The sequence below is a fragment of the Xenopus tropicalis genome, chromosome 4 (genome assembly GCF_000004195.4).
Source record: "Xenopus tropicalis strain Nigerian chromosome 4, UCB_Xtro_10.0, whole genome shotgun sequence".
NCBI classification, from domain to species: domain Eukaryota; kingdom Metazoa; phylum Chordata; class Amphibia; order Anura; family Pipidae; genus Xenopus; species Xenopus tropicalis.
Window position 1 is genome coordinate 76,845,021 of NC_030680.2, and position 14,992 is coordinate 76,860,012.

General features: G+C 35.9%; 1 protein-coding gene across 3 annotated transcripts in view; it reads left to right on the top strand.

Annotated features, from left to right (window-relative positions):
• Positions 1–14,992, top strand: part of col24a1 (collagen, type XXIV, alpha 1) — a 168,455-nt gene that overhangs the window by 77,842 nt on the left and 75,621 nt on the right. For all 3 annotated transcript variants that reach the window (XR_001924334.2, XM_012961425.3, NM_001374790.1), the window contains 6 exon segments: positions 3,598–3,651; positions 5,881–5,925; positions 8,827–8,880; positions 8,966–9,010; positions 9,277–9,330; positions 13,821–13,874. Coding sequence is in view for 2 of the 3 variants with exons in the window: in XM_012961425.3 (XP_012816879.2) it covers positions 3,598–3,651; positions 5,881–5,925; positions 8,827–8,880; positions 8,966–9,010; positions 9,277–9,330; positions 13,821–13,874 (306 nt within the window). In the remaining variant the exon portion in view is untranslated.

Genomic DNA, 14,992 nt, shown 5'->3' on the forward strand with positions numbered 1-14,992 from the left:
CTTATGGATCAACATTTAACAAACCGATTCAGTTCTCTGAACTCAGGAGATCACACCTGGCAAAGAGTGGTCAGCAGATTCCATCACACTTGGGGCATCATTTCCAGGAGCTTGTTATTATATCACCATTATATCAGCTTGTTAGTATATCACCAACTCGCTATCACCCACCACAGAGCATTCTTATATACAAGGTCTTAATGACTGAGCCAAAGCTGAGAAATGGGGATCAAGAAACATAAGTGCAAGATGGTGGCAACTTTTGCTTATTTAAGGTAGCTAAAGAAGTAAGACATCAGGTGCCACAGTTGAAAGGACTATGGTAGCATTATTTTTCATATATAAAGTTAATTCCTTTGGAGAGATATCAAAAGATTTTTCATTGGGAGAAAGTCATTTACAGCTGGAGAAACCAATCAGGAGTTAAGGACAGAAGCGTCCAGTATCATTACAGTTATTGACCCAATTATCTAACTTGCTGACACATATCTGCCTCATGAAATGCATATTTCCTTTTATCCTTCTCACAAGCCTTTTCAGTGCTGTGAAAATTAGCAAGGTAGTGTCACCATCTAAGTGCAGGCTGAGAGGCTGCACATCAGTCACAATGTTGTTCAGACAATCAACAAATAAATACAGGTATGGGACCCATTATCCAGAATGCTCGGGACCTGGGGTTTTCCAGATAAGGGGTCTTTCCGTAATTTGGATCCCCTACCTTAAGTCTGCTAATAGAATTATTTAAACAGTAATTAAACCCATTATTATTGTTTTGGCTCAAATAAGGATTAATTATATCTTAGTTGGGATCAAGTACAAAGTACTGTTTTATTATTAGAGAGAAAAAGGAAACCATTTTTAAAAATGTGAATTATTTGATTAAAACGGAATCTATGGGAGATGGCCTTTCTGTAATTCAGAACTTTCTGGATAATGAGTTTCCGTATAAGGGGTCCAATACCTGTAATAGGAAAATGAAAGACTAGTAACCCTGGTGGAGTCTATGGGAGAAGGGGTTTCTGTAATTTAGAGCTTTCTGGATAACTGGTTTCCTGATAACAGATCCCATACCTGTATATGTATTCTACTGCACTAAATACAACTTAACTTTTTAGCTTACAACTTTTGAGCTCCAGTCCTTAAGAAGGATATTAATAAACTGGAGAGAGCGCAGAGACGAGAAACGTAACTGAAAGGGGATGGAGGATTTAAACTATGAGGCTTTGCGATGTCACAGGCAGTCGTGTCCCCCCCCCCCCCCCCCTGGCAGCAGCACAGGGAGCAGAGAGACACAGAAGGAGGCAACTGGGAGGGGTTTCCCTGCTACTGTTGCGTAAGCTTGTCAGTCACAGTGGTGCTGTGACCACTTCCTGTGGGAGACTGAAGAGACACGCCCATCTTTCATTTCACTCTGGCTTTTGAGTTGAAAGGTTGTCTATGCAGCTCTCATATAATGACAGTTTTAGAAGGTAAAATGCTTTCAAAACATCTCTTTTTCTGCATCATTTCATTTTGGATGATCTCTTAAACAAGCATAATATCAAAGGCTATTGTGATACTAAAATCTACAGTTACTATTGATGTTGGTATCTATGGTTTATGTATGTGAGTGTATAGATAGATCGGTATGGGTCTATGTGTTCGCTGGGGTTTGCTTGGAAGGATTGAACTTGATGGTCTTTTTTAAACCCAACTTAACTATGTAACTATGTAATGTTTTTAATAACTCAGTTTAGGCAAAAAGAGAAATATAGTTTTTTGAGACTTCCTATTTTTCTTGTATTGAAATTTTTGCTCCTAACATCGCTTAGCATAATGTACTTAACTCTGGAATACATTTGATTTATGTTTAATGATCTATCCTAAAATAATTTACAGGTTGTGTTACTATTTCAGCTGTAAATTATTGTTAAACGATTAGATATCTTCTCAGCTTCATTGTTGATGAGTTTATCAGCTTCATTTCATGCTTATGGGATAGGAAAATGTCAAGCACATTTTCAACTTGTGACACGATATGGGAAAAAATGATATTTGTTGAGAAGCAAAACATTTCTGACATTTTTTCCATATGAACAGATAGAATATTTACATGAATAAACCCAGCTTTTTGTTCTTCTATGTAAATTCAGTGCATATTGTGGAATCCCCCGCATTTAGGTGATGATATTTTGGCAGGGTTAATGAACTGTGAATAATGAAATGGAACATTATATAAATATGGGTTACAACTATTATGTAAAAGTCAGAATTGTATGATTGTCTGCCACACAAATATAAACTTAGATATAACATTAGCAGATTTAAAAAAAAAAAAAAAAAATGAAATACATAATTATACATATATTCATTAGGAACAAAGTTTCCATTGTGGTACTGAATCATATTTAGTACATTTATTTGATCTTTTGGTTGAACATTGATGTTAAAGGCCAAGTAAATTCCTAAATGGTTTCCTGCATGCTTGCTTATTTTATAGATCTGATGAATCTGTCCATTGTATACCCAACAGCAGTAAAAAAGGAAGATTTGGCTGTTCCAAGCAATCACAGGAGTTTAGGGTTACTCGGCTTATTTAGGTTGTCAGTTCTGAATAAAGTGCATGCTTAGAATTTTCGATTTCATTGACCTATTGTATCAACACATCGGAATGTCAGCTCAATGCAGACATATTTCTTTCAAACTTGTCATTTGGCCCACATCGAAACATAATATACATTTGGTTAAGAATAGGACATATTTGTTTGTGCCATACTGCTTCTGTATTACTGGTAAAGTGCTACTGTAATTACTTTTTAAAGGGGGTGATTCATCGAGGTTGGTTAATTTTACCAAGTGGTTACAATAGTCACAGCTAGGTAATACATTACTTACACTTCCAGGTTCAACAACACATTCTGTAAACTTGACCCAGGCATCAGGATTGATAAATATACAATTTTTTTTAGTAATTGTCTTGACTATCAGGAAAATGTTCCTGGCAGGAAGTGTTTGACAAATATGGAAAATATCAAACTGCTCTGAATCCTTCAGTATGCCTTGGGTGACAAAAATTACCCCCCAAAATTGAGTTGAAAAAACAATATTTTTATTTAATTGCATTATAGGTATTTTCATTAAGCAATATATGAAATATTCAACTTGACAGTTCACAAATAGCATTTTATTGTTCAATGGAAAGTGCCCCCAGTGTTGGAAAATCACTCAAGTTAGGAACAGTCAGGAATAAAGGCAACTTGTCAAGAGGCAAAGAGTTGCAAGACTACTGAAGGTTAATCTTAGTTCATTGTATATTTTAGCACAGCTTCATTGTAGCCTGACACTGCTGCAGACTTGACAAGAATAATTTTAATTGTTTTCATGGTGAAGGTATTTTAACTGTCCTTTTGCAACAAAAAATATACATAAAAAACAAGAAATTTACATTTTTGACAAGCTTTAAATGATCATATCTTGTTAAATGCAAAATTATGCAGCACAATTCTGAGCCTTAGCTCAGCTATTACAAATAAGTTTTAAGTAAACTGTATTTATTGGGTTTGTTGCACTTTGCAGAATCTCATTTGTAATGTTATGTCTGTTTTCATTTTATGAAAGGGATTTCCAGGAGAATTTGGTGACAGAGGCCCTCCAGGTGCAGATGGAAGCCCTGTAAGTATTATGCTCAGGATTTTTTTTTATTGTAAGGTTCTTGTTAGTGAATTTCAAATGCAGTACAAAATTAAGCAAGAAACACTGCAACTTTAAAGACTAAGAAAAGAATTTGCCTACCCTGTTTAGTGAAGTAAATAAGAAAAGAAGGGGGAAGTAAAATAAGAGGTAGGCAGAGGATGGGAACACGATAGAAATGAAAAAGTGCACAGAATTTCAAGGAATACTGTCATGGGAAAACATCAGTTAATAGAGCTTCTCCAACAGAATCCTCCATTGAAATCTATGCAGAAACACAAACAGATTTTTTTATATTTAATTTTGAAATTTCACATGGGGCTAGCCATATTCTTCATTTCCAAGGGCGCCACAGCCATGTGACCTGTGCTCTGATAAACTTCAGTCACACTTTACTGCTGAGCTGCAAGTTGGAGTGATATCACTCCCTTCCCAGCAGCCAATCAGCAGAACAATGGGAAGGTAGCAAGATAGCAGCTCCCAGTAGATATCAGAATAGCACTCAATAGTAAGAAATCCAAGTCTGGTTTGCGACTCCTTCAGTTACATGGGAGTATGAGAAACAATAGGTTGTCTGAAAGCAGTTCTAATGTGCAGCGGTGGCTCTTTGAGATGGCTGCCTACACACCAATATTACTTAAATACAATTGCTGGTTTAGGAATAACATTATAAATGGTAGAGTGAATTATTTGTAAACAGTGTAATTTATAAATAAAAAGTATACCATAAAAATCATGACAGTATCCCTTTAACACAACACAGGACAAGGGACACTGTGCCCACACTTTTTGTTAAATCAGAACACTCCAGTATTAACCATTTGATTCAGATTTTATCAATTAAGAATTGGCATCCTCTGACAACATAGCCAATTGGATGTAGGAAGTTCTTATTTACCAAAGTTTTCTAGTTGCATATTTTTGGCATACAAAATTAGAGAGTTGGTACATTTAAATAACAATTTAAAATATTTCTTATATAAAAATACTAACTGTCTGATCCAGCCTTAGGGGCAGATTTATCAAAATGTACGTTTAGCGCTTAATACATAAAAACTCCCCCACATTCCATTCATTCCTATGGGATTTTTAGAGGTGTATTTATCAATGGGTGAAAGTTATAACTCACCATTTCATAAATACGCTTCTAAAAATGCCATAGGAATGAATAGAACATGGGTGATTTTTTATGTATTAAGCGCTAAACGTACATTTTGATAAATCTGCCCTTAAGTATAAACACATTTGTCTAAATAAACAGTTACATTAATTCTGTTGAAGGAATTATGTGTTTGCATTTTGGACCCTATGCTCCTGTCCTATCACTAGTGTTATTTTGAAAAGCCTAGGTGCGGCACATTAAAATGACCTTAAAATAACGTTAAAATACGTTAAAAACGTAACTTAAAATTTGACTAAACTAATTTCCTGGAATGTCTGACATTTACTTCAGAAATCCAATATGAAAACACTGTACGTTATAATTGTCGGATTCTGATTTTTAGCCATTAGGACGCATAGTAAATCTCGAAAAAATCACAATTCTTTTTTCTGTGACTTTTAATGCTAAGAATCGAAATCGAGAAAAAAAAAATCAGATGGTTAGTAAATGGGCCCCCCACGTGTAAGGGGCTTATTTAAAATAAGTTTTGTAATCACCAAAGATATTTAGCAAATCATAAACCACAACAAAAAAGGTTATATGTTTTTTCAGTTGAAAATGAATAAAACATGAAACAAGTGCACTGTCTTTAAGCAGTTCCTTGAAAAGCACTGTGTGCAATTAAAATTTGGTAATGTAGCCTGTGAACAGTGCTACAAAGTTATTGTTAAATGCAGATTTTTTTATGTTGCACATGTATATTTGCTTAGCCCTTCATCTAGCTCAGGTTTCAGAGTAGTGTAAACAATGCAAGCTGTAATATTGTTCTTCATCTACTTTATCTTGCAATACCATGCTGTTCTCTAGAACATACTGGTAGGTTAAGTGTCCTGTGGTGAAACTGACCGTAGTCTTTAATTAATATTGAATTAATTTAAAAAAGAAAAAAATTATTAGCTTAAAATGGATACTAAGGCCTTCCCATAATTCAGAGCTATCTGGATATTGCATCTGAATAAGAGATCTTATACCTGTATAAATTAAGTTTCATTGTTATAATAAAATAATATGAACTGCATTGTTTAATTTAATGTTTCTGTTATTTTTAGGGAACCGTTGGTGGTGTCGGACCCTCTGGATTTCCTGGACTTAGAGTAATTATACATTCCATATCTATGAATATGTGTTAGTCCCTAATACTGCTGGTTGGTATGTTTACTTTGTATTCTAAGAAAATAACTCTGTGTCCACTCTGTAGTGGTAATAACTAGAACATTGTTTGCTCAAAGGCTTTTGACCAACAGCAACCAATCAGATGTTTTATATATTTCTTTCAGCCCAATACTGTCATGCAGACTAAGAAATTGTTCAGCACAATTGTGTCTGATTCATAAACGTAGTGAGAAAAGTTTCTGATTTTCATACTGGCCAATTTGTCCCACATTGGGACAAACCATCTGTGAGCCCATTGGATTTCAATAGATCTTTAAAAACATAAATTTTTTCTTTATGATGTTTAATATTGCAAGCTACTGGGCTCAGCGAAATTTGATAATCCAATATAGATAAAAGTCAGAAAGGCAATGTTCCGCATCTATCCATAATTATATCTCTCATATGAAGGGACAAATTAGCTGACCTTCCAGCTAGCTTTTTGCAGCTGGAAAAAGAGCAGATAAATGGGTCAGAAAAACTTGGGCAAAATAGATAATCTTGGAATAAGATTTTGTTGCATGTCCAATTTGAAACCATTAAACCATTAAGCTGATTCGGATGTGAGTTTTAGGCCCATATACGTACTAATGTTCCTGATAGTTTGGTTAAAATGATCAACATCCCCAACATTAATAGCCTATATAGGGGCTAGTTTATTGTGGTTCAGAGAACTCACTCCTCTATGCTATGTGATATTTGCATTTTTTATAAAAAAATGTATCTGTACATAGTGCCAACATAGCTACTGTACTGTTTTTTAATGTTGGGTAATTTACATAAAATGAACATAGTTTTAACTGTAGACACATACTGATAAAATATATGTTTAGTTATAGTAAGCCTTACTACTATTTAAGTGGGTAGATCTCCCAAGAGAATCTGTTGAGAATGTTTTCTTTATTTTTCTGTGAAGGTGGAATTGTTCCAATTGGCATTTAGCTTGTCATTTTGGACTTGCTTTCACATTTGATATAAAATCATCATGGAACATTCTGGTAATCCTTAGACAAAGAATATGATTTGCTTAGCTAAATCAAGCTTCCCTGTTGAATATGTAATAGAAGCATGAGTGGGATTTGGAAAGAGCACTTTGATTTATTGATGTGCATAAACTACAGTTTTTCTGCTACTGAAAATGAATGGGCTGTTGGGGAATAAATGCAAGCTGCTGCTATAAAAATATAATCTAATATTAGAGCCAGACCTTCTCAGGACTTGAAAAATACTTCTATAATACTACAGTTATGGGACCTGGGGTTTTGCAGACAAGGGGTCTTTCTGTAATTTGGATCTCCATACTTTAAAAAATAATTTCAATAGTAAATAATCCGATAGTTTTGCAACCAATTATAATTACTTATATCTTAGTTTGGATCAAGTACAAGGTACTGTTTTGTTATCACAGAGAAAAAATATATATTTTAACATTTTGGATTATTTTATTGAAATGGAATATGACCTTCCCATGACACCTATATTTGAGTGAGGTTGACTCAGACTGTTGATGTTTAGCCTTGTTATCTATTAAAAAGTATGGGGCCAAATGTATTACTACCGATAAGTAGTGAATAATTAGTTAAACAGGACACTAACCGAAATTAGCATCAAATTAGGAATCAATATGTATATATTGGCATTCTTAAAGCACTTCAAAATATTTCAGTATAGCTCTAAACACTGCCCAATGAGGTAAAGAGAAACGAAATTCACTGGTTCTTAGAATTTAAAGTGTGTGTATTAAAGCACCCATATACCAGCCCTTTAACAAAAGCTCATTTGTTAAAGGGACACAGAATCAAAAGCCAGCATACAGCTTTGTCCCCTTTATTTAATTTTGTTGGTACCTAATCAGATGCCTAACCATAAGGTTTAGTGAATGTGTGAGGTGTGAACTTCCACCTGCTCTGTTGTCAGAGATAATATATAGGATTCATTTCAGGGATGGCATCACATGTGGCCAGTCATCTTAAGAAAAGGCAGATGTACAGATTGATCTACAAATAGAACAACACCAGTTGCTGGCTAGTGAATTCACCTGCATTACACCACTAACTCCTGGCATGCCAGCCCTTTCTAAAAGAAATATGGATAGGACATTTCATACTCCATTGATTAATGGGGTCAGGAATGTTTGAATATGTCAACTTTTATGGTCTTCTTATTGTTATTATATGCCAGAGGTCAGGCAACAATCAAAGGCTATCTGATACTGCTAGCATCCCATCAGAGGGCTTCTCTGTATTAATTACTGTGTATTTAAAGAGATTGCTAGAATACTACACTTTTTAATCTTGTCTTAAATGCCACATTGTAAAAAAAATATTGGTTTTATTTTCAGTTGTTCATTAAAAATACTTTCTGAACATTCTGACTTGTCTTAGCCAGGCTAAGCATGGCATGGTTTTCAGATATTTTTTTTTGTCTTGCCTAAATAGTGACAACAGCCCTGAATGGAAATTGTGTTCTTAACACACTACACACTTAACACTACAAAGAGTAAGGATACCCAGCTTGCATTTACAGCACTCATGGCTAAACTAAGCTTTTCATTTTATTCTTAATCAAGAGTTTTTAAGTAGCTGCTGCCAGAGATACTGTATATGCTTTTAAACCTGGGTATGTATACAAAAACACAAAAGCAGGATAGTGCATTATGAAAGCAATCACTGAAATAGACAGTGATGTAATATGGAGAGCTGCTTTTGCTGCCTGCATATATAGTTGATTGTATAACAGTTGTTTGTTTTAAAGCTCAAGCTAATACTACATTTTATATTTACTATAGCAGTGCAAAGAAAAAATACTTATTTGCATATTTTATAAATTCTACCATTTTTTAGGGTGATATTGGGCCAGCCGGACCAGCTGGGCCTCCAGGAATTCCTGGTCCTCAGGTATGGTAAAATATTGTCAAATCTGATGTATATCGTTTTGTGTACAATGAGATAAAAAGTACAGAATAATTTGTTTCCTACACAGGGTCCTCCTGGAAACATGGGCCAGCCTGGAATGAAAGGTGATAAGGTGATCTAAATATTTCCATTTTCACAGTGAAATATTTGTTAAGAAAATTGAGCATGTTAAATCCTAACAATAAAGGTAGATAAGAATTTTTACAGAGTAGTTAACATCTGTATGTTCTTGATTTAAAAATAGCTTTGTAAAATCTGTTAATTCCTCTTGGGAACTGTGTTTAAGGTCAACAAAACTTTGAACCTGATTTTTGTATTCTGATGCATCATTTAATGTTTAAAGTTCTCTGTGTCTGTATGTAATGATGTGCTGTTTAGGGGCAACCAGGCTTTTCAGGAGAACCAGGAGAGACAGGATATCCAGGAGATAAGGTATGTGATAACAATGAATACATTTTATTTCTGCTTAAACCATTGTATAATACTCAGTAACATAGCATACTGTTTGGGAGAAAGGGATAAACTTCAGTGTATGAACATACTAAAGTAACCTTTCTTCAGTTATGGTAAGCATTTATATGCCATGATCTTTCATTGTCAGAAATATCCATTTGCTTATTGTTTTACATATTATTTTGCACAGGCTTTTAGCAAAGTTACTAAATAGGACATTTAGTAGTGGAAACAGTTTGGGACTTGGCTGAATCCCAGCACTTTACACAGGTTTTAGATTGAAAATACCCTAAGTCAGTGCTGTCCAACTTCTGTTGTACCGAGGGCCGGAATTTTTCCGACCTACGTGGTGGAGGGCCGATAATGGAAGCCAGTTTTGACCACTCCCCTTTTTGAAACCACACCCACTTGAAACCACACCCGTGTTATCACATGACCATACCCATATTAATGGTTGTAGTACAGCAAAAACCTGCCATACTCTGCCTCCCCTACCCTGCCTGTGTGTGCCATACTCTGCCTTCCCTACCCTGCCTGTGTGTGCCATACTCTGCCTTCCCTTCCCTGCCTGTGTGTGCCATACTCTGCTTGCCCTATGATGCCTGTGTGTATGGCACACACAGGCAGCCTACAGTGACACAATGCTGGCACTGCTCCTACAGTCTGCACAATAACTATATATTAAAAAACTTTTTAATTGCAGTACCACCTCAGTTCTTTTTGTAGTGTGCAGGGATTATTTGTGGGTTTCTACTGCTCCTGAAGTGTGAACAGGGGAACAATATGGGTGATTACAGCCTGAGCCTGAGGTGTGAACACTGCAGGGGGTAAACAATGCAGAGATTAAAAGGTCGAACAACACAGGGGATTACATTTTTAAACAATACAGCCTGATTACAGCCTAAATCTGAGGTGAGAACCATGCAGGGGGGGGCAGTTAATCACAGTACTGATACCATTTAAAGCTTACACAAGAGTAAGCCATCAAAGCAGCCAGACAGGTGGGGGGCCACACAGAGGGGGGTCGCGGGCCGCATGCAGCCCGCGGGCCGCCAGTTGGACAGCACTGCCCTAAGTGCTTAGCTGGACTAAATATAAACTTTTAAAGGAGAACTACCCCCCTAGAGAAAGCCCATATCCAATGCTCTGTTCCCTCCCCACAGAGTCTATTACAAATTAAATGTACCTCTGTTTGTAAAGCAGACCCATAGATGCACAATAGCACAGCGGAGTTAACATGCACCATCTTCTGTCTCTTCAGGTTTTCAGTTTGGCGGCACAGAGCTTGCTGGCACATGTGCGGTTGACAGTAATATTTAACTGCACATGCGCCGGCAACTCAGGATGCACTCTGCACTGCTGCATCATTAAGGCTAATTAGTAATTGATATTACACTGTTCCAGTGAGTTATTTAAACATTTGGTTTATGCACAAAGGTTAAAAGATTATTGCTACTCTAAACTCAGTACTCACTGTCACACACAGCTTTGTGCGTGCCATGTTTTGAATGCTGATTGACTCAACTTTAAAGGGGTCATTTACTTTCATTCATTTGTTTTTGTTGTGTCAAAAAATTTTGATTTTTGTTACATTATGCGGCAAAACTGCAAATTTGAAAGAAGAAATATGCCATCTAAAAGCTGTGATGTAGCAGTCAGTGGCAGGTTTTTACAACTGGAAGATCTTTCTTTCCTTCATGGTTTTAGAGGTTTTCTGGGGTTTTTTGATGCTTGCATTTGTGCAACAGTACAAAAAAGTTATTTTTAAGTTTGTGCTTTTTCAATTTGGATTTTTTAATAAATGACTAGACATTATGTGGAAATGAGTTTAGTCATGGTTTCATAAAACACTAAAACCATGAAAATCTGATTGGTGATAAAGGCCCCCCTGAATGTTTGGTGAAGCTTCCCAAGGAAGCTTATAACTTAGTTAGTTTTCAGTATCTTACCTCTAAATAGGTGCTCCAAAGGAATAGTAGAATTTTTTTTTTCAAAAATTCCACTCTACCTTCACATGTTGATTAACAGACAGTGTAGTAACCCACAAAGGTACCTTCCCATTTCTTTCCTCCCCTCTGTCTCTGATTTCACTGCAAATGAACACACAGCTGCTTCATGTATTTGTTAATCCATTTTATTATTTATTTTCCATTTCTTTTATCCATTATTTGTTCCTGATGGCATGATAGAATGTCCAAAGCCTGCCTATCAACATATTTGTTATTTATCTGTAAAAACTTCAATAACGTTTATAATAATGAAATAATAATTAATAATAATAAAAAACTGCAGGAAATATTGTTCACAATGTCACATAAAACACAAATTGTTCAGATCCTAGTAAAATTCAAATGAAATGATTTAACCTTATGCACCAAAGAAACTCTTAAAGGAAAACTATACCCCAGAATGAATACTTAATCAACAGATAGTTGATATTATGTTAAGTGACCTATTAAATAATCTCACCAAACTGGAATATATATATATCAGTAAATATTGCCCTTTTACATCCTTTCCCTTGAGCTACCATTTAGTGATGGGCTGTGTGCTCCCTCAGAGATCACATGACCAGAAATAATGCAGATCTAACTGTAACAGGAAGAAATGTGGAAGCAAAAGGCAGAACTCTGCCCATTAATTGGCTGATGGGGCCTAGCATGTATGTGTGCCTTGGCTTGTTTGTGTGCACTGTAAATCCTATGACCCCAGGAGGCGGCCCGTAACTCTTGAAATTGCAATTTGCTTTTTAGGAGCACCCAATAGCACATACTACTAAAAATATATTTTTATGAAAATGGTTTATTTAGATGAAGCAGGGTTTTACATATGAGCTGCTTTATGCAATATACAGTATATTTATAGAGACCTACATTGTTTAGGGGTATAGTTTTCCTTTAAGCAGCTTGCTGCAGTTGCAGTTATGCATTCTTAGATTGTGTAATTGAGATATACATTTAAATGTAATGATTCATTATTATTTTATAGTATAGAAACAGAAATATATACCTTTCTTATATTCATATTCAAAGGAATTTTTTTAAATACTATGGGGAAGATTTATTAATGTTTGAATTAGAATTTTGGCTGCAAATCATTTTTTTTCAGTTTTTTCAATTCAACTCATGAATTCAAATTGGCTTCCAAAACTGAAATCTTTAACATTAAGTGCAAGTTCATGTAGAAGTCAACCCTCTGAAAATGATCAGTAGAATCAGAATTTGAGTTTTTTCTTCACAAATTTTTAATAAATAAGCAAAAAGTCTTGAAAAAAGTTTTGAAAAAAACCACTAAAAAAAAAAAATTTTGATAAATAAGCCTCATTAAGTGATTTTTAAAAGCCAAAGATAACTATCTGTAATGTGTTCATACACAAATAATATACACTACCTACTGAAATACGATTTTGAAATCACACAGCAATTACCGTATATACTCAAGTATAAGCCGAGTTTTTCAGCACCCAAAATGTGCTGAAAAATTAACTCTCGCCTTATACTCGAGTCCCTCTGCTACCTGATTCCCTGCGCGCTCTTCTGTGTGCCGCTTCTTCCTGACTCCTTGCTCCGCCCCCCCGGCGTGACGTCACAGGCTCCCTGCTTCAGCTCCGGTGTCTATGTGTGCAATGGGGATGGGGGAGGGGAGAGCAGGCATGCACGGGAAAGCTCAAACTGGCCTGCTATTTATCTCTTTGTGTGGCGAGTGGGGAGAGCTCTTTGGAGCAGGCAGGCAGGCAACAGAACCATCAAGCCTACATGCTATTTAGTTGATGAGGCAAGGAGCGAGCAAGTGAGTGAGGAAGGGAGGGGGAGCTCCTTAAAGTAAAACTCACATAAACTCAGTTTATGATGTGCTCCTTTTGATAGACAGGTTGAGGAGCAAGGTAGGTATTAATGAGTGATTAGTTCTCCAGGTGACCCTGCTAGAGGAGGCAATAGGGGGGAGCCTGGCATCTCGTATACTCATTCCCTGCACGTATTTGTTCAGTAAGATTGATAGATCCTAATTTTATTGGAATTTATTTTGATTATTGAAACTTAGAAGGTGCTGCATTTCCCATCCTAGGCTTATACTCAAGTCAATAGGTTTTTCCAGTTTTCTTAGGGAAAATTAGGTACCTCCGCTTATATTCGGATTGGCTTAGACTCGAGTATATACAGTACCTGCTTTCATAACTGTAAAGGTGCATTACATTGGGAGGGTATTTAGTATTCAGAAATAAATTAGGTGGATATAATATGTTGAAACTGGATGTAAACTGTTGAAAATTTGTAATTAATTTGTAATTTAGAATGTTGCTGTTATTTTTCCTTTTTCTTGTTTTTTAAGCATGTATGCTTATGAGAAATACTGTTCCAGTCAGTTTATCAATTGTGCTTTCAGGATATTTTTTGCTTTTTATTTAGAAATACTAACAATAATACGTGTACAATATTAGTATGTTAAGAAATATAATCATATTTTTAAAGGGTGCAATTGGTTTACCAGGACCACCAGGATTGAAAGGAAAAGTAGGACCACTGGTATGTAAGCTTTTTTTTTTGTAAGCAAATGTATTTGGAAAACAACAAAATAGAATGTCACACCAAAAGTTTGAAGGTGCATGGAATCACTGCAGAAGCTGTAAAAATCCAAATGACACTACTTCATTGAGTATTTCGGTACCTTAATATTAGTTAAGTTAGACAAGTTAACAAACTGATACAAATTTACTATTACCTGTTAGCAATGCCATCAAGATATTATAAATATAGAATCAATTTAGAATCACTAATCAATTTAGATCACTAATACAGGTCTTATAACTAAGGTCAGTAGAGTACAACAGATATAAACAATAATATAACATGAACATTAGAGAATGTACTTTACAATCTAGTACCCCAATTTAGATTATGGGGCATATTATACCAAAAGAAATGTTGGCAGGGCAGTACTGGTGAACTACCGTTATAAAGATACAACACCTACTGCAGGAATTAGTGTGTTAAAAATGCACAATGTTGTAAAATCATGAGAACATAGAAAATTGTAATTGTTGCATGTGAAAACCTTTGAACACCTTTCCACTTGTCCACTGACCACTGTTTTGCCAGGTCCCTGACCATAATTACCTACTTAGGCCTTAATAACCATTTGGAGATGTTAACTGTTGACAGTTATAGAGCTGAATAATATCTCTGACACCCCAAAACAAGTGCTTCCAACCCTCATATGACTACAGAGGAACTGCAGGAAGGTTTGGCTGGCACAGGAGGGGTGTTGCACCATTTTTACAGTGCAGCATTGCTTGAACAAACATGATCTGCATGGAAAAGTCATCAAAGCCACCATGAGCTACTTGAGAATTGCTGAAAGTTCTGGAATGGCCCTCACAGTGTAAGGTTCCTGACCGCCGATCTTAGATTTAGTAATCCGTGGGAGCCCTCCTACCAGGACAAAGACGTATATGGGGACAAGAACGACACAACTCCAATGGAAGTTCAGACTTGTACAGTTTATTCTTACGTGATCATAGAATTTATACCCCTTGTATACGCGCAGAGACAAAAGGATCATTATAAAATAAAGATGGAGTAGAACCTCATTATCTTCAAGGATGGCCTTCAAAGATGGCTAATACGGGACAGGAATTTAAAGG